Raw genomic sequence first — 19,779 nt, 5'->3', positions numbered from 1 at the left:
TTCAAGGAAATAACAAAAAGGTTAGTCGACATCACAGAAGACTGAAGAGCTGGACAGACAAACAACCTTAGACAAAGAATTAGCCTATCCATTCAAAGGGGGAACGCTGCCAGTATCTTCGGAACCTTGCCCAAAGGGAGTCCTTTTGATTAATATATTTTAGTTATTATATTATAAATTTTAAGGTTTTTAATTTTAGGTTCTTAGTTGTACAATTAGGTTATGTAAATACATTATCTGTTTATGGAGGTATGACATCTTAGTTATTCTACTATATATATATATCCATAGATGTTATGAGATTGACGGCCTCAGTGGCCTAATGGTTTAGCACACTGCTTTACATTCGATGGATGCGTGTTCGGTCCCTCGCACGGTACAAACATTTACAACCATGAGTATGATTGTTTGAATCTATCTAGGGTCTTTTATGTGTGTACATGTATATGTACATTAGAAATGTTTCTAACTATTACATAAGACTTAAATTTGAGGCAGTCATTATTTTTATAAATAAAGACAAAGAATGCCATCAGAAAGTTTCAATAGTAGCAACAAACGAAGATGGGCAGTCATAAAAGATTTTATTTACCACCTGCCCGCTTCTTCAGTTTACCCGTGATCAAGGTGGTTGAAACTGCCGAAATATCGGAAACTTAATAAAAAATAAATAAAACGTGGTAAGGTCTCGTGATTTTTATTAATTATACCTATATATATATATACGAGTTGTCTAGTACTCATTTCACAAGCTCAGCTTAGCTTGGGGCTAGATGGCGTTGTGTAGTGTGTTATTATTATTATAACGTGATTACCGTAGTACTGTTCATGTATATAGGCAATGATTACTACTTACCATCAGCCGGTAGCTAATGCTTGTTTGTTATTCCAGTGACTTAAAAAGGGCAATAGCGTGGTAATCATTTATTTATTTATAAAACACTCAAACAAGTGGTCACACGGTAGTAAAGTTTATGCCGGGCATGCACTTGACCAACTGATGCGTAACCTTGTTTGTATGAATAGATTATGAGAGTGGATGTGAAAGAGGTCGATTTCGATTGAAACACTTGACACGCAATTGTTTCTACCCCAACGGAAGACAGAATTGAGAGTTAATTAGCATTAACTAGCGACGCGCTCCGGGTTCACATGAGTATTTCAATTAATTTTGAAAAAAATCAACGTACTACATTACACTTCTTTCTTATTTACACCTTCCTCGAAAATTACCCTGTTAATCGAAAATAGCCCATGAAAATCCATTCAGCAGTTTTTGAGATTATCCTGAACACAACAATAATATAGATTATAATTAATTTACTGCTTTATTGTACTCTTCTTCACTACTATTATTATAGTAGCGTAGTAAATCTTAGCGATTACGAAGAGAATCATAGAAATCGGTTCATAGCTTCAAGGATTCTGAGTCGAATGATTTTCATTTACTAAACATTCATTATCATTATGGGCTGTCAATATCTAAAACTAATTCCAAAAGTCAAGTCTATTTTCTTTATTGCATTGGGGACAAACGGTTTCAATACAGTATCGGTTTGTAAATACCTTACTTTGCTGAATACATATCATCATTATATTCTGCCATAAAACACTGTGATAGGCGTATAGACAAAGTTGCACCATTCTCTTACAGTTCTTAGTAGTTAGTTAGTTTTTATATAGTAGTTTGGAACCCTAAAGACAGACTATCAATTTCGCACGTTCTGAACTCCCTAAGGCGTAGAATATAATACCTACAAGTTCCCTTATTATCATTAAATGTGTAGGCAGACTATATAAGCACGTATTATGATGGGAGTTAGCGGATAATAACAAACACAACTAAACTCAAATTATGTACTAATACATAAAACTGGAGAGTTTGTTTATGGGTACTGAAACTACTAGTCGGATTTGGAAAACTTTCTGCATTTGATAGCCCAGTTCTTGAGAAAGGTTATGGGCTGTTATTAAGCTACGTACGATCTTTAATAGCTGACTAAAAAGTAGAAAACAATGAACGCCAAATTAGAAGGAAGTGGCTATACATAAGTTACGTCACACGTCTAGGAGGGAAGGGTGACAAAACGTGACGTTGTGTGACAACGCCACTGTCCGGGAGAAATCTTGAATTTCATGGCGTCACATTTAAAAATCTAATGTAAAACACGAAATTACAACTGAAGAACATCAATATCTTCATAATCTATTATTAATATTATAAAAAGTTTGTGAGTTGATATATTTTACTTTTTCATCAAAAACTACGGAACGGATTTTGGTGAAACTTTACAGTAGTATAGCTTATACATAAGAATAGCATATAGGCTATAATTTTAAAATATATCATGTAAGCGTGATGCAGACAAAGTTGCGCGGGTCAGTTAGTACCAATATGATAATATTATTATTACAACACTAGAGACAAATGTGACCAGCTGTAACAAGGATGGGAAAGGGGTCAGAAACCATTAAATTAGATAGATAAAACATTTATCTGTCTATCTATGAATCAATGTATGACCCCGAACAGCACAACCGGGTGATGAGATGCAACGCATTTGGGAAGGAGACTGTCCGCTATTGCTTTAATTTTAAACAACAGTTGAAACCACGGGGCACAATTAGTAATATTATAATAAGAATATAAAGACGCTAAATATTTATACGCATGTAAACGCCAACATACAATCAACGTGGCTTGAATCCCGGCTAGGTTATATTGAATTATTACTACGGATGACATCTTTTCTATTACTAGTTATTCTGATTCATAAACCAAATTACGGAGCCGATCTTGATTAAACATCTACATGATTGATCTATGTGCAAGTATATCCTTTCAATTAAAAAAAGAATATAACAAATCAATTTATATGTGACTAAGTTCTGAGATAATAAACGTTAAAAAATACAACCGATTTGACAACCCACTTTTTTAAAGTCCATAAAATAATGATACTGCATTGAAGAGGAATGAAACTTCACTCGTCTAATTTTGCATTCATGTAGAAATGTTTCTAGGAAAGCAATCTAGCTGCTGTTTAGGTCACGAGGGCACAGATAATAAGCTTTTAAGTCCAGCACGAAGCTTAGTGCACATTAGTAAAATACGGCTTTTAGTTTTTTTATACTACGTAGATGGCAATCTACGTAGTATAAAAAAACTAAAAGCCGTATTTACAAGGATGTTTCAAAGTTGCGCCGGTTATAGACAAGTTGCCAGGTAAAAATTGACTTGGTATGGGGATGTTATGCGGAGGATCGAGGATCATGTCTTAAAGAGAGTATATAATGAGAACGTGAATAGACGGAAAGGGAGAGAACGATAAAAAAAAGATGGATGGATTATGTGAAAGATGATATGAATAAAAGGAGAGTATGATCAGATATGACGGTCGATAAGGATCAGTGGAGAAGGATGAAATACTGCGATGACCTCAAATTAAGGGATAAAGGCAAATATGAATAGAGGATAAATGTAGTCTCTCTACAAAACCTAGGCAAGTAGTTTATTTCACAATCCATTAGTGAACAATCGATGCACATCATTATATACTACGTATAGTACAAAGCCACTTTTACAAGGGTTTCTTCATTCTTTGAGAACACTGAACGGTTTAATACTATTAATATTTATTAGTGCGCTATTTGTTTCCGCCATAGGTATTCAATTATCAAATTGATAAATGCCAAATTCAATTGGCGAATTGACATTTTATAGCTTACGGCTGCACTCCAACTAGTATCTGTACCAAATATTATTTTTGATATCCCTACACCATACACAAAGGGATCTACACTTACGTTCAAATTATTCATTTTATTATTTTTATTCTAAACAAACAGCTATTTGCACATTTTAATATAGACTAGCTGACACTGCTACTTCATACCAGTATAACTGTTTATGTATAAAATAACTGCTACAAAAGCAAACAGTTACATCTTGATTATAATATGATTGCTTGAGTAATTATTTCTAAATAATAATAATCTTATATTCCCGGCATCGCACGGATGTACATCTATTATATATATAAACATTCATCTTGTTTATATACAAAACCATTTCAAAATCCGTTGTGTAGTTTTAAAGATTTAAGCATACATAGGTACAGACAGCGACTGCGACTAATAATAATGATATTCTCGTATCACAATGTTAGTTTTGACGTTTTTTGACCGATTTTTATGAAATTTTATATGCATTTTAAGTAGGTCTGAGAATCGGCTATTATCTATTTTTCATACTTCTAAGTGATAAATTGTCCACCCCTAATTGCAATGAAATTTTTATTTTTCTTATAATGTGGCATTTCAAATACATACAACCCAAAATTTTCACCCTTCTACCAACAATTCCTATATTTAAAAGCGATTTTAATTTATACGACAAAACAACGTTTGCGGGGCCGGCTAGTCATATTTAAACAAATTATAAAAAATTTCTACACAGACACGAACTAGTCATGGTAACTAGTTAATGCAACGTAATCTAAATAGCGTGGTATTATTTGCCTCAAACAATATTCATGTAAGATTGATTTATTCACATAGTATCGAGTTATCAAACGATTTCGTGGAATTCTTAATGTGCCTTCATTCGGTCAGACGCACTGTCAGCATTAACACAGGTGTAACAACCCACACGCTCACATTTGTTTACAACTTTTAGTAATCAGAAGAATAATAAGTCTTCTCTACATTAATTTTAGATCTACATATACCCTCACGACTATTGTCCCAAGTGGAATAGTCAGAGACATCGTTCACGTGTCGCCTAGTGACGAAAGATTTTATCAGAAATATAAATAGTTACATAAATGTTTTTATGTCGGCCAGATTTGTTGACTTTATACTTTACTTTGTGGGTGTAATTTGAGGTAACACGACTATGAAAAATAATTTAGGTTAAATTAGCCTTAATCAGTCTTTTCCTAATTGTTCTATAAATCTGATCTCCCACACTGAACTACAATTTACGAAACTACTTCACGAAACAACTAATTTAATTACGTACTACTAGTCATTAAATTATTTTAAATTATGTTTTTATTATATGTACAGTCATTTAAATGTCTTGCTTCAACTAATGATACGGGTGACAAGACTGATATTTCTGAAGAATTGTTAATATTGTAATAATTACTATAAGGGGAGAAGTATAAGAGAAGAGAAGACGTGGTTAGAGACTGCATAGGTAAGATAAAGAAGAATTGGTCGTACGCTGCATATGCAGCCCCATTTTGCTTCCAACTACACATTCGAGGGGCGTCATATCTCCGACCACGTTTCTATAGGATTCAATTTTTATCACAATATGTTAGTTTGTGTCGGTCAGTAGGTACAGTAAATCAACTATACTTTAAAACTGATTGTATACAGGTTTGTTACATTGTAGTTTCTAACTTTAGTGCAGACAGATCGATGGTCAAATTGGCATCATAAGTACATGTGTTTCAGACAAAACCTTTATGTATTTTAGGTATAAACAACTAACTCTACTACTATAGCTTTTAAATATTTTATACTTTCTACTTAGCAAACAAACAATGAATACCCGTGAATTTTATATTTATGTATTTAGACCGAATAATTTATGAGTTAATAATAGACCTTCATACAATAGCACATTAATACGGCGAAATATAACACGGTAGAAGTGTTTAATATTAGTTTATTTTATACTAGCCGTGTGTGTGATGCGGTGCGGTGGGTGAAAAGCTACATGAAATTTATACCCTATGAGTTATTCTGCTATGTTACAGAAAAGTTGCATCAAAATCCATTCAGTAGTAAATAAAAAAGTTAATAAGATTTCCGTAGCATAATACAAACAAATAAAAATATTTTTTTGGTGTTTGCGAATAAATAATAATTACTATAATTATAGTATAGACTCTTTTCAGACTTTTACAAGGAGACCAGCTTGTGTTCCTCCGTTTAAAGCATTTATTTCGGCTTTATACATTGAATGCTTTTCTTTGAAGATTGCATAATCTTCATATCACACGCGAAACACATCCGGTATTGTGGTTTAAGTGCTACAACCGGGCATTCCCATCTGGCAGACCTTATGTTAAATTGGCACGTTACATTGTTACAAAGCAATCTCAGTTGTTTGGACCCAAGAATCAATACAATATGTTAAAAAGACCTCATTCGAAAACTTGCAGTATTTTTTGGAGCAATTTGAACAAAGGAATGATAAATTATATACGTACCAGGGTGGCGCAGTGTACCTTAATAGTAACTATAATTATTATATTTACGTAGATATTCGCAGAGAAATGGCGTTCATAATACATTGTAATCTGTTTTGTACTGAAGCACAATGTGCGTGATGGATTTGTAAAAATATTATGTAATGTAATAATCTCAGGACAATTCCCACAGCGCCATTTAGACACAAGTTAAGCTAGCTAAAGCTTGTGTTATGGGTACTAGATAACTAATACAAATACATAGATGTTTTTTTATCGTAAATACATACGTATTATACATAGAAAACACCCAGACCTATACAAATAATCATAGATACTCATGAATACAAATGTTAATATTGTGCGAGGAATCAAACTCGCGACCATCGGAATTAAGGCGATGTACTAAACCGCTAGACCACTGAGACCGTCAATTTTAAGGTTTTGCTTAGTAATCAAATCAAACCGAAAATCATATATTCATTTCAGCCGTTTATTGACGTCAATTTTTGTATTAATATTTTGCCCTACCGTCCAGTTCAGTATATGTACAGATTGTATACAGACAGTTTAGAAGATCAAGCAAGAATATCAACTGTATTTATTTATTTATTCCGTGCAAGAACAGCTATTACCCAGCCCGTATCGTTTAAGTAATACACAGTAATACTATTAATTCGTAAATATTTCTGTCTGTTTGTTACCTTCTTACAACTAAATCGCTAAACATACCTTAATAATATTTAATACGACAACAGATTGTAATACGAGCTAGAACATAAGATTCCTTCCCCTAAAAGAAATTGTAAGGCAAAGTTACGTGTGACAGCTAGTCATTACATAAAACAAAGTCGCTGTAGCTGTCTGTCCCTATGTATGCTTAAGTCTTTAAAACTACTCAACAAATTTGGACGCGGTTGTTTTTTAATAGATAGTGATTCAAGATGAAGGTTTATATATATAATACACCCGGGCGAAGCCAGGACAAGTAGCTAGTAATTTATATACTACATACGTTGTAATTCAATGTACTTCAAAAATGCTTATTCGATTAAACATATTCTGTGTAAGATAGGTATATTATCAGCGAGTAACGCGAGTACTGTCCTATTTTCTAAGAGAAATATGAGATACCGTCAACAATTGGATCCGTACGAATCCAACAATTGCATCAAGACGGATCGTTAGTTGATATTTGTAATAATAAACAACTACTGCTTGAGTGAAAATTAGTATTAGAAGCAAACAGTTTCAACTTAAAACGACCAAAATAGTGTTCAGAATTTGCCATGACATCGCAAATATACTAACTTATAACATTGGATAGACTTGATTGTTTGTTGGTTTATTTATAAAGTCGTTGTATTTGTTTGTTGATTTGATTTTATATGATTGATAAACAGGGGAACCTAATGTGAAATTTATATATTGGATATGAATATAAGCCGTATGTCCATGACGTCATCAAGTGACGACAGTGATTCCGGAGCACTAGGATGTCATATGTCGGCGTATCCTTTAAATTCACTGCTGTATTTGAAATCCATTAAACCGAGAAATATCTAATAAAGCAAGTTGCTTGGCGGTTTTAGAGATATAGGTATCGACTTTTTACCAAGTCCACCTCAATAATAATAATAATAACTGCAGACGTAGAAAACAATCAGACCAATACAAACAATCATACTCTTAAATACTTGAGGAATCAAACCTGCGACCATCCCAAGTAAAACGGTATTCTGAACACTTGCCTACCGATGGCTTAAACAAAACAAAGCAGTCTAGACAACACAATAAAGGACCAGAATGAAATAGTAAATCAGAATAGACCAGAAATCGTTTGTGAACAAAAAAATAATAATGATGATTCTAATAAAACAATAGATAAAAACATAGAAGATAAAACAACTGCTATAAACATATTAGACAACACCAATAAAAATGGAAAACTACACATACTAGGTACCCAACAAATTAAGGGATTATCTTCACAATTGATTCGCTCACGTTTAAATACGTGTTATGACACATATACCGTATCAGGACTAATAAAACCGTTTGCAACTTCCGATGAAATTGTCAAGGGATCAGACAACTTAGTGATGTATAAAAAAGATAAACTTATCTTATGTATTGGAGAAAATGACTCAAATCCAATAAAACTAATGACTAACTTATGTATAATTCTACAAAAATACAAAAATAATACTATCCTGATACTAAATATCACCAAAAACAACTACCTAAATGAAAAAAAACTAAATGAACAATTATATATTATTTCTCGCAACTTTAATAATTGTCATCTCATAACGAAAGAAACGACATCACTGACGGAATTGTGTATGCATTTAAATATTGTCATTGACACTATTGACTATAAAACAAAATTTTTGACATTTACTAAAAAAAGGACATTAAAAACTTCAATCATCGACAAATTACAAGAAGATACAAATTCAAAGGCTAAAAAAACTCTACTCGACTATTTTCCTATTATTAAAAGAAATCAATTAAACGTGCACTCTAAAATAAATATAGACACTGATACACGAACTAATGACTTTTTTCGTGAACAATAATAATATCCTAAATATACTACACCAAAATATAGCAGGCTTTCTAAGTAAAAGAGATATTCTACAGATAACACTCGAAGAACTGGCACAAAAGCAAAAAAAAGTAGATGTATTATGTTTGAGTGAAACTTTTATTAAATGCGGTACAGAAGCAAATATTCAACTTCATGGGTTTCAACTCGCCGATCACTATTCTAGACAAAAGAAACGTGGAGGTGTATGTATTTTATGTAGAAATAATATAGAATACAAACAAATCCTATTCTTAAAAGACATTACTAAAGAATTCATATTTGAATGTTGTGGAATAGAATTGATACAGTATAATATATTAATTTTTTGCATATACCGGATTCCGGATAATCAAATGTCAAATCCCTACGAATTTCTGACACAATTGGACATATTAATGGCAAAACTTAGAACTAAAATAAACAAAAAAGTCATAATAACAGGTGATTTCAATATAAATATTTTAAACAATAACGAAGTCACACAAAATCTACATCGGCTGATACAAAACTATAACTATAACATCCATATAAATAATCCAACTAGAAAAAAGTCTTGCTTAGATTTAATAATAAGTAACATCCCTCAAGCAATAGGGGAACTTCTTCCTTTGGGACTATCTGACCATGACACAGCTCAACTGCTATCATTACCTGTAAACGATCAAAATCATGTACCGAAACACTGGATAAGGGAATATCGTGACTTCAGTTCAGAAAATATAAACAAGTTTTATGAGTACCTAAACAGTTTAACATGGTCAGAAATTTATGAAGAAGATGATCTGGATAAAAGCTTTAATCTTTTTCATGAAACCCTTTTATTGTTCTTTAATCTTTGCTTTCCTGTGTGCAAAATGAATGTTCACAATAAAAGACCATCTACGCGCTGGATTACAAAGGGAATAAAAAAGGCAACGATCACTAAAAGAAATTTGAGATTTACGTACTACAAAACTGGTAGTTCAAAAATTAAAACCAAATACCGTAAATATACACGTGTTCTTAAAAAGTGCATAAACAACGCTATACAAATGAGTAATGAAGCATACATTACAAAATCTCAAAATGTATGTAAATCCTCTTGGAATGTCATAAAGGGCAATATAACAAAAAATAAACCGAAATCCAGTGTCAATAAAATCTTAAATAATAATAAAACAATAACTAATCCTAGTGAAATTGCGAATACATTTAATGATTATTTTATAAATTTAACTAATGACATCTCAAATATGACCAGTAATAAGTATAACATTATATCTAATGATAACAGTATTTTCTTACTACTTATTGACCGTTACGAAACTATTAAAGTCATCAATTCGCTAAAGAATACAAAATCAGTGGGATATGACAATTTTCCTATAAAATTATTAAAATTGACATCATCAATACTAGCACCTATTCTGTGCTACTTAGTAAATAAATCGTTTATACAGGGCGCATTTCCACAAGCATTAAAAATCTCTGTGGTCAAACCAATTCACAAAAAGGGTGATAAGTTACATGCGGAAAATTACAGACCTATTTCACTATTAACAACACTTTCAAAAGTATTTGAAAAAGCAATGTACTCTAGAATAATGTCATTTTTTGGAAAATATGAAATATTAAAAGATGAGCAAAATGGATTTCAGAAGGGTAAATCCACTACGCTTGCTGCATACAAATTAATTACTACAATGATGAATTACATTGACAGCAAAGTGCCACTTACTGCCATTTTCTTTGACATGAGCCGTGCATTTGATTTCGTATCGCATAAAATATTACTAGAAAAATGTGAAAAATATGGATTAAGAGGTTTAGCCCAGAAATGGCTACAAAACTACCTAAATAACAGAACCCAATATGTAGAAATAACGACAATTAATCAAAATAAGGAGGAAAAGACATATAAATCTAATATAAAAGTAAACAGTGTAGGAGTACCACAAGGTAGTATATTGGGACCACTTCTTTTCCTGATTTATATAAATGATCTGCCAAATGTAACTAAACATATGTGTAATCTCTATGCTGATGACATTGCTTTAATAATTCCTGACTCTGCGAAAAATCTGACATTATATAACAATGACATAAATAATACAATAAATGATATTATAAGTTGGCTGACAAACAATAATTTAAAAGTAAATGTAAATAAAACACATATGATACAATTTCATAATCAATATGCAAATAATACTCATGATCTCGTCATTACTCATAATGGTCAAATTATTAATGAAACAAAATCAATAACCTTCCTGGGAATTGTTTTAGACAAAAATTGTACGTGGAAAGAACATGTCGAAACAGTCTGTAATAAAATAAACAGATTCAGTTACGCTTTATGGCGGTTAACAAAGGTTGCTGGTAGCAAAACGGCTATACTTGCTTATCACGGCTATGTTGCTTCCAGGCTAAGATATGGATTGATTTTGTGGGATAACTCTGTAGAAACAAACAGAGCCTTTGTCTGTCAAAAAAAATGCCTACGAGCTATTTTTGACGTTTCGCCTAGAACAAGTTGTAAGCCATTGTTTCAAAGACTCAACATATTGACTTTGCCTTGTATGTATATCTATGAAATATGCCAATTTGTAAGACTGCATCCTGAACTGTTCAAACGGAGACAAGATATTCCTAGTAAATACACTACAAGACACTTAGACAAATTGATGTTACCATCTATAAAGACGTCATTATGCAGTTCAAACTGTCACGCCATGGCGATTAAAATATATAATAAATTGCCAAGTGAAATTGTAAATTTATGTCGAAATAAATTCAAGAAAGAACTACATAGATGGCTAATCAGCAAATCTTACTACAGTGTTCAGGAGTACTTACTTAATTAAAAACATTGACATGTATAATTTATAAATATTTCATTAATACGAAGTTGACATACTCATATTATAAATAATGTACGTACTTAATATTGACTAACGAATAATAACCAAAATTGACATCTGTTTTGTCTGTTACATGTCAGAAATGACAAAATGTGTGAAACTAGTTCTAAAGATCTTAAAAACCACACATGTACCACATTTTAAGCAATAAATATTCATTTCATTTCATTTCATTTCAAAAAATAATTGGAACATTTTTTCTATCCGTTGAAAATGCATCTTTTTCCCGTTAAACGGTAAAAAACGTATTTAATGCGACCAACAAGGTAATGCTGGGAACCGTAGTTCACGAATTGAAAGTGGCTGCAGCCGGTGTGCCGTTCTGGAGGCCTGCCAACAGTTACGGTCGATTTTAGACCCCGCGAGATGCGCCGACTTACATTGCATTCCCCGACTTCTTTAAAAATGTCTTTCATCTATCTACTTTCACTTTTAATTCCACCATGTACCGAGTGCAGTCTCCGAAAGACATATTGTTGAAACAAACCTTAGATACGATTTTTTTCGAATGCTTCTAAATTACTAAAAAGGTTTTCAATGCTCTACCAAAGGTCGAACTTATTCTATAGGTATTAAATGCAGATATAAATAGTTAAATACATTTCATTTTGTAAAGACAATAAGTCGATTCTGATGATTACATTTGTAATTTACAGTGTAATTTGTTTGTCTTTAGTTATACTATAAGTAGATAGCAATAGCAATTAAAAATGTCATTTGAACACAATACTTAAAGAAAACTAATGATATTTGTTATTCAATCGATCACGTTCAATGCAAAATAATTTTTAAACAAATTCTTCAAAAGATATATGTTTGACGCAACCATGATTAATGATACCTAATACAGCTTAAAGAAGGTCAAATTCAATCACTTTTGACAAATAATAAACATTCAAAATATATTAAGTCTCAATTATTAGTTATTGTGCTGAGTACGGAGCTTATAATAGAAATTTATGTTTCGTTTCACGCTTTACTTTAATAAAATTAGTCCCTTGACAATGTGATCACCAATATTCTGACGGAATGGAAGCCTATTTGGATTTTTAATCTTGAGAGCGTAAAGCAAATGAAGTATTCAATGAAGAATAATGGATTGTAGAAAGCCGAAAGTATACTGATCTAAAAACCAGAATGTCATCATCCATCATAAGATAAATGGAATGGATGAACCCTGCGTGTGTTTATTTATGGAAAAATTAAAAATATGACATTACTTACATATTATGATTAAGTGTCTATATTTATTACAAATACTTTTAACTAAATTTGATTATTACCAAATGTTATAGGTTATGAATAATTCCATAAGTATCGGATAGATGTACGAGACATAAAAACTCTTGTAATATATTTTGAATTTCGAATACGCTACGGAACGCATTCATTTGTTTTATGAATAAAAATATTAGAGAGACGTGAAAATACCATCTTGGCGCTTTTATTTATCTCCACAAAATTTAACTATTATTTATACATAGTTATTGGTCCTTCGACATATTAATAATATTAGAAACAGTGCAATATAACAATTTACGTTATAGTTAATTGTTTTCACATTTAATTTGCCTCAAATGAAACTTATATTTGATTGTGTCTATAACACTGGATTTTTAATGATAAAATATATAGATTTTTTTTATTGCCGTCAATCAATATATCACGTAAAAGTAACATGGATGAAATCGCAGTTAAAAACTAGTACCTAATAAATAATTATTATTCAATTCAAGAGAATTAAGACCTCCGTGCTAGCACTTTCTTTCAAACTTGCTCTCGAAACTGTATAAATAAAAAGTTTCGCCGACTCTGCTTCTAAAATTCGTGGAACTGTTACTTTATCTGTGACAGTGCAGGAGTTCCTTGCATATTTTACCGGCACTTCATACAGTCCGAATAGAGTACATGGGGAACTGTTATAATTAACATATTTTTATAACGTATTAGATGAAATGCGCAATGTACTCATCGTAGTTTTTTTTATAATAGGATGGTGGCAAATAAGCATACGCGCTATCTGATGGTAAACGGTTACCGTGGCATATCTACGCCAGAAATGTCGCGTGTCTTTTCCTGACCCTTAAGAGACGTTAATATACCCTTCTTGAAAAACCTTATGTTGTTAGGTATAATAGTTCATTCCATAATCTAAGTGTACGCGGGAGGAAGCTTCTCTAAAACCTCACGGTCTGAGACCACTTGGGTTCCAGGGTTAGTACATGAATTCTCTATCGATGACGAGCGGTGCGATGGTAAAAGTTTAAAAATAAAAGTTTATATAACTACAAGTAATATAACAATTAATTAAATATTTTGTTTGTAATCCTATCATAATGAAACAATAAATTAATCTGGTTTAACATCAGTGAAAACCACATTTAAATTGAATAAACTGAACTATTCTCTTTTTGGTCTAGTTCATATACAAGTCACACAGTCATAAGTGTACAAATATAAACACGGACGTTTATAATGTTATATATGATAGTATAATCCAGTGCTGACGTTCTAATGTGCTCGTAATATTTAACTACAGAGTATGTTTCTATATATTCACATTAAACGTAGGAGCTACTAATTTGATTATACCCACAACGCAAACAAAGCGAACAAATTGAAATGGTTATTGTAATGTGCAGTAAAGATTACAGTAAAAGGACATTTCTAAACAGTTGGATAATCACATATCGAGGAAGAGACGTAGTTTGTGTAGTATGTAATGTAAATTGTAATGTCTGATCGCATTTATACAAACACTACCAGCCCATGTCGGCTTCTAACAGTCGTACATTGTATGTAATAGAGATCGTATAAGTACATGTATGTACATTGTACATATAAACCTTAGGGAACAAAAATATTACAAAAATAAAGAAAACCGTATTAAAGTGAAATTCATCTTTATTATTTCATGTAATTTAAAAAATACTTATACAGTTCCAATTTTTGTTAAATATCGGCCAACATATAGGCTAAAAGTCCAGTAAACATTTTAATTAAACCAGCTGTGACCAGTTTTCGCGCAATATAAAAAAATAAGTACGGAAATACATGAAATATAATATTCAAAAAGAAATTTTCATTTATTTAAAACCATTTTTTTTAAATTAACTCGATAACTTTATGAATTATGAATAAATGCTTTGAATAAAAAATGTAGAGAATAAAAATCTGCACAAAACAGACATTATTCATTTTTCATTATCTGCTATTGTTTAGCCACTAAAATTAAAAACTAATTTGGCTCGTTGACAACTGAAAAATTAGTAAAAAGTAAAAGTCCTGTAAACTGTAAACACTAATACTATTTATTATACATGCTTCCTCTTAAACAGATCGTTCAGATGTTAGTTTTAGTTACCTAATTATTTTTTAAATTTTTGTGGCTTAACAAGAGCAGATAATGGAAAAATTAAGACGACTAAAATGAGCATAAGTCAGTTCGTCCGTTGTTGTAAATACACAAAGAATTTATCACGATGGTTTCTAATGGAAACACGTGAAGTCAACCTGACATGGTACATTGCTAGCTATGGGGTTATTAATCCACATTATTAACAATTCCCTTTACACCTATTAGCCTAACTAATGATATAAAAAAAAAGTTGACTGTTCGTAAAGCTGCAATAGATCATATTGGGTGCTGGTCTGAAGGATAATACAGCCAATGCAATATCAGACTTAAAAATCTTAATATATCAGCCTTCAGTGCTGGCAACACATGCAGCGCATTACGTTATTACAGTATATCAGCATATTTATGGTGTTACTGGCTGCGGTCGTCCCTAATTTGAGCAGCAAATTTCCGCCATGCATAGAACTTGTTATTTAAATTCGAGTTTTAAATCACAAGCTGTATAATATATTTTACAACTACGACCGTGACTTGGTTGGACGTGGGTTTTGGAATAACAATCGATTATAACCATAGATGAGACCTTTGAGAATTAATTTCTATTTAATATAAAACGAATCGCTGAAAGATTGCTAATAGTCGACCATTTTTTTTTTAATATAAATCAAGTTGCCCGAAACCTTAGTAAAAACTTATTCTTCTTTTTCCTATATAAAACTTAACCTTAAAGTTAATTCAAATATTTTCAAAAATAAAAATGTTCTTAATAGCCGGAGTTAAACAAAATTTATACAAAAAAAGTATTTTCATATTGGTCGTTTATAAATACATACTAAAATCTTCATAGTTTTTTATGTATTTGGAATTAACTTATTAAACGATTAATTAAATGACAAACGTGCACGGCAACAGTTATCCATGCACGGAATTTTTATTAGACACTCCTATCATTAAACTGACTTTTAATAAAATATACATTAAGTTAAGCTTTTTAACAGCACTTCTCTAGTGAATCTGTATACTGAACTGGACAATAGGGAAAAAATATTAATACAAAAAACTTAAAGTCCATAAGCTCCTAAAATGTCCTACATGAATAATTAATATTTGATTTGAATGGTATTTCATCTGGCGGCTTATTTGATTTGTTAGTGGTAACCATCGCCTATATACCATATAGGTTTATATCAACTATATGACAATTTTTTTTCGGACTACTCTAATTCTGTTGGTCGCAGCTGGCCTTTACAGCTTCACCTAACGACAGGCGGCGAGTGTAGATGGCACTCCAAACCCGCGGAAGGACTTATAAAGCGGTTGAAGGCAAACTCCCTCCTGACGGATAAGACTAGTCTGAGAGTTTGGTGTTAAAGTTAGTTAGTAGGGTTCGAAACTCAGCTTATGCCGTCTTACTTTTGATCCCCGTTTGAATTGGATGGGGGATCGATCGGAGGGGGAATGGGGGATCGATCGGAGGGGGAATGAGGGATCGATCGGAGGGGGTGCCAACTATGTGCATGGACATAACCTGATCGTGTGACGGCCGTGATACCACTCATGCGTTGCCATTCCGGAACACTAAGATATCATAATTTCTCGGCCCTTCAAACTTATATAGGACTAGCTGTACTCGCGACTTCGTCCGCGTGGAATTTAACTTCATTCTTCTAAAATAAAAGTAGCCTAAGTTACACCATATTACATCCGCTACCTGCCAAAAAAGTCTCATCAAAATCGGTCCAGCCATTTCTGAGATTAGCCGGAATAAACAGACAGACAGACAAAAATGTTATTTTGGTGTATGTACCGTATTTATATTCATATGCATGTATTAAAAAACGGTTATTTCAATATTACAAACAGACACTTCAATTTTATTACTTTAGTCACTAATGCAATTTAAGTATCCATACTAACTGAACCGCGCTATTTCGTCTACATCACACCTGACATTTATCATTATATTTCGCCCAATATACATAATATCTTTCTAAATTATGCCTATGCGTTATTCTGATGTTAAAAACTATCAAAATCGGTACAGTACTTTTTGCATGAACAAGTAACCAATATACATCCCCACTTACAGCCTTTGTGTTTATAACGTTAGTAAGATTTCTTTGATATCTCCAAGTAAATAACTTTCCTTGTAATTGCATATTACCTATTTCCTTTTATTGTATAATAATATAATTTTACTTAATTCGGTTGGTAATGTTGAATTCCACAAATTACACAGAAAAAAATCAAAGGTGAAATAAATAAAAAAATAATTGAATATAGGTAAAATAAGTATAGGTTGTAATTTGATGAATATAAAAAGAAGTACTTTAAAAGATATGATTAGCATATGAAATCTTCTAATATATAAAATTCTCGTGGTTTCGTGTTTATACTCCTCCGAAACGGGTTGACCTATTTTGATGAAATTTTACATGTATATTCAGTAGGTCTGAGAATAGGTTTATAACTAATTTTTATACCTGTAAGTTTAAAGGGTGGCTCACCCCAAAATTTTCTTCTATTTTTCATATTTTTTTTTATTTTATATTATTAAATTTTCGCCCTTCTACCACCAGGGCCTATTTTTTAATAGCAATTTTAATTTATATAGGAAAACAGCGTTTGCGGGGTCAGCTAGTATTAGATAAAAATTTTGGAAACCACTCCTACAACAAGGCAAGTGAACATTTGAACAAACTTGTGACATATTATATTCACAGGAAACTTTGTTGCAAATAGTTTCTCACCATTAGCTGGAACTATTCCAGTACTTGATAGAACTGGATACCAATGGAAACATTATCAAAGTAATAATAATCTCAGGACAATTCACAAAGCGCCATCTAGACCCAAGTTAAGCTAGCTAGATCTTGTGTTATGGGTACTGGACAAGTGATATAAACACATAGATTTTGAATTTTTTTTTTAAAATACTTAAAGTACAGATGGGTCAGAAAATGTCTTTTTAGAGAACATAGAGGAATAATGAGAATAAGTCAATGGGGTAAATTTGTGGGAAACCACATAGGGTAACTGCAGTTTCCTCATTTTAGGAATTTGGACATATATAATAGAGGCAGCCTGCTTATTTGTAAGTCCAATAGTAACAAATACAATTCAGAATGGATTATGTGGTAGGAATTAACAGGATTAGAAGATCCTTTTGTTGTTAGATAATTATTATTGCAATTACCGATGAAAGTAGATTCAGGTTCTACACAATTATAGCTGAGATGACTGCCTAATAAATTTGGAAGGAAATAACTAAACTAGAAATATCAGACTTTACATTAAAGTATTACATAGAAGGAAAATTTCTATTATTTGGTCAGATAATAGTAAACTCTAAATAAATAAATAAAAATATGAGCATATTGATAACAAAAAGTAGGTTTGGTTCAGTATAGGATGGTTGATGTTAATGGGATGATTTATAAGTCATTAAGCTGGGTTAAGAAAAGTACACTGAAGTAGTCGTAAAGTACAGTAAAGTTCTGTACTGAAGTTCCTTAAAAGTAGACCGATTTGATTATAAATTTACTAAAATAAAATATAATAATTAAAATTAAATAAATAAAAAAGACAAAGGACATTTTCAATATAACAACTTAACTTACCCAAGCAAGGCAGTTTCTTCAGGATTGATGGAAGGCATCTTCGCTGCTTTCCTCACGATTTCTGTGTGTACCCTCAGCCTGAAATAGTGCAGTGAATGTAGCTTACATAAGTGGGCAAATGAGTGAATCTAAATTAATGCTTATTATGAGAGTACCAAACTTTATTTTCTAATGTTTAATACTATTTTTAAGACCTTACTCTACATGGAATGAAGTAACTAATAATGGAACGTTTCAAAATTTTGAAGTTACTGACTTTGATGTGAGTTTAAAGTTTGAGTTCTAAATAAATTACCTGCCTATTATCTAAGTGCAAACAATATGAAGCATATTAAGCAAAGCATGCAAATACTACTCACGTTACATTACTCTTATCGAATAATGGCTCTAATTTCCTTCTGGACTGGCCATTGGTGATGATTTTTTTTAATTTTTTCATGGGAGCATAACACCTTTTATCCATAATATAACTATTTATGTTTGGCTGAGTTGTGTCCCTGTACACTTGGTCCAGGGATTTGTATGGACCACCATTCAGCGAACACCGAGGCATGCCAACTTAACCAAAAGAAAGAAAATATCAAGCGTTGTTTGCAACAACAAACAATAATATAAATCATGCTGTCATGAACATAAACATTACTTTAAAAAAAACAATGCTCGTAAGGTAAACTTAAAAACATAATATTGTTTTAACTTCACTAAGTATTAATGTATTAGAGAACAGCTGAGTTGCTAGGCAGTGATGATAAAACAGTTTAAAAAGTAACTTTTTTTAATAGCTTACCTGAAAGATTGCACGAGATTCTTCGTATAAAGTTTTAGTATCGCCAATCGCAGCTGTTAACTGCCAGTGACAATATTTCTCACGCTAAGTGACAAACTACCACTTGTGCAAGCGATCGCAACGAGAGTGAATTGTATCCGCCGTCAGTCTGCGTCATCGGCTAGCTTCACTCGCACAGCACACCGGATGACTGTAGCTCACTTCATAGCGCATCACAAGCGCATGCGTGCGCAAATACGTCAATTATTCAATTTACTGCCCGGGAAGTCACAAACGATACCATGTAAATTCCTTAACGCATCAAATACACAA

At 32.1% G+C, this 19,779-nt stretch overlaps 1 protein-coding gene across 1 annotated transcript in view; it reads right to left on the bottom strand.

Annotated features, from left to right (window-relative positions):
* Positions 1-19,233, bottom strand: part of LOC131849172 (protein NDRG3) — a 121,381-nt gene extending 102,148 nt beyond the window's left edge. The window contains exons 1-2 of the mRNA XM_059199178.1: positions 19,040-19,233; positions 18,681-18,758 (exon numbers count right to left, since the gene is read on the bottom strand). Of these exons, the coding sequence (XP_059055161.1) occupies positions 18,681-18,758; positions 19,040-19,233 (272 nt within the window). The remainder of the gene's footprint in view (positions 1-18,680; positions 18,759-19,039) is intronic.
* Between the last annotated feature and the right edge of the window lie 546 nt (positions 19,234-19,779).

This window comes from Achroia grisella, unplaced genomic scaffold, assembly GCF_030625045.1.
Source record: "Achroia grisella isolate CSIRO2021 unplaced genomic scaffold, CSIRO_AGI_Agris_v1 utg640, whole genome shotgun sequence".
NCBI classification, from domain to species: domain Eukaryota; kingdom Metazoa; phylum Arthropoda; class Insecta; order Lepidoptera; family Pyralidae; genus Achroia; species Achroia grisella.
The sequence above is the reverse complement of the archived record's forward strand: the minus strand, read 5'-3'. Positions and strand labels throughout refer to the sequence as shown.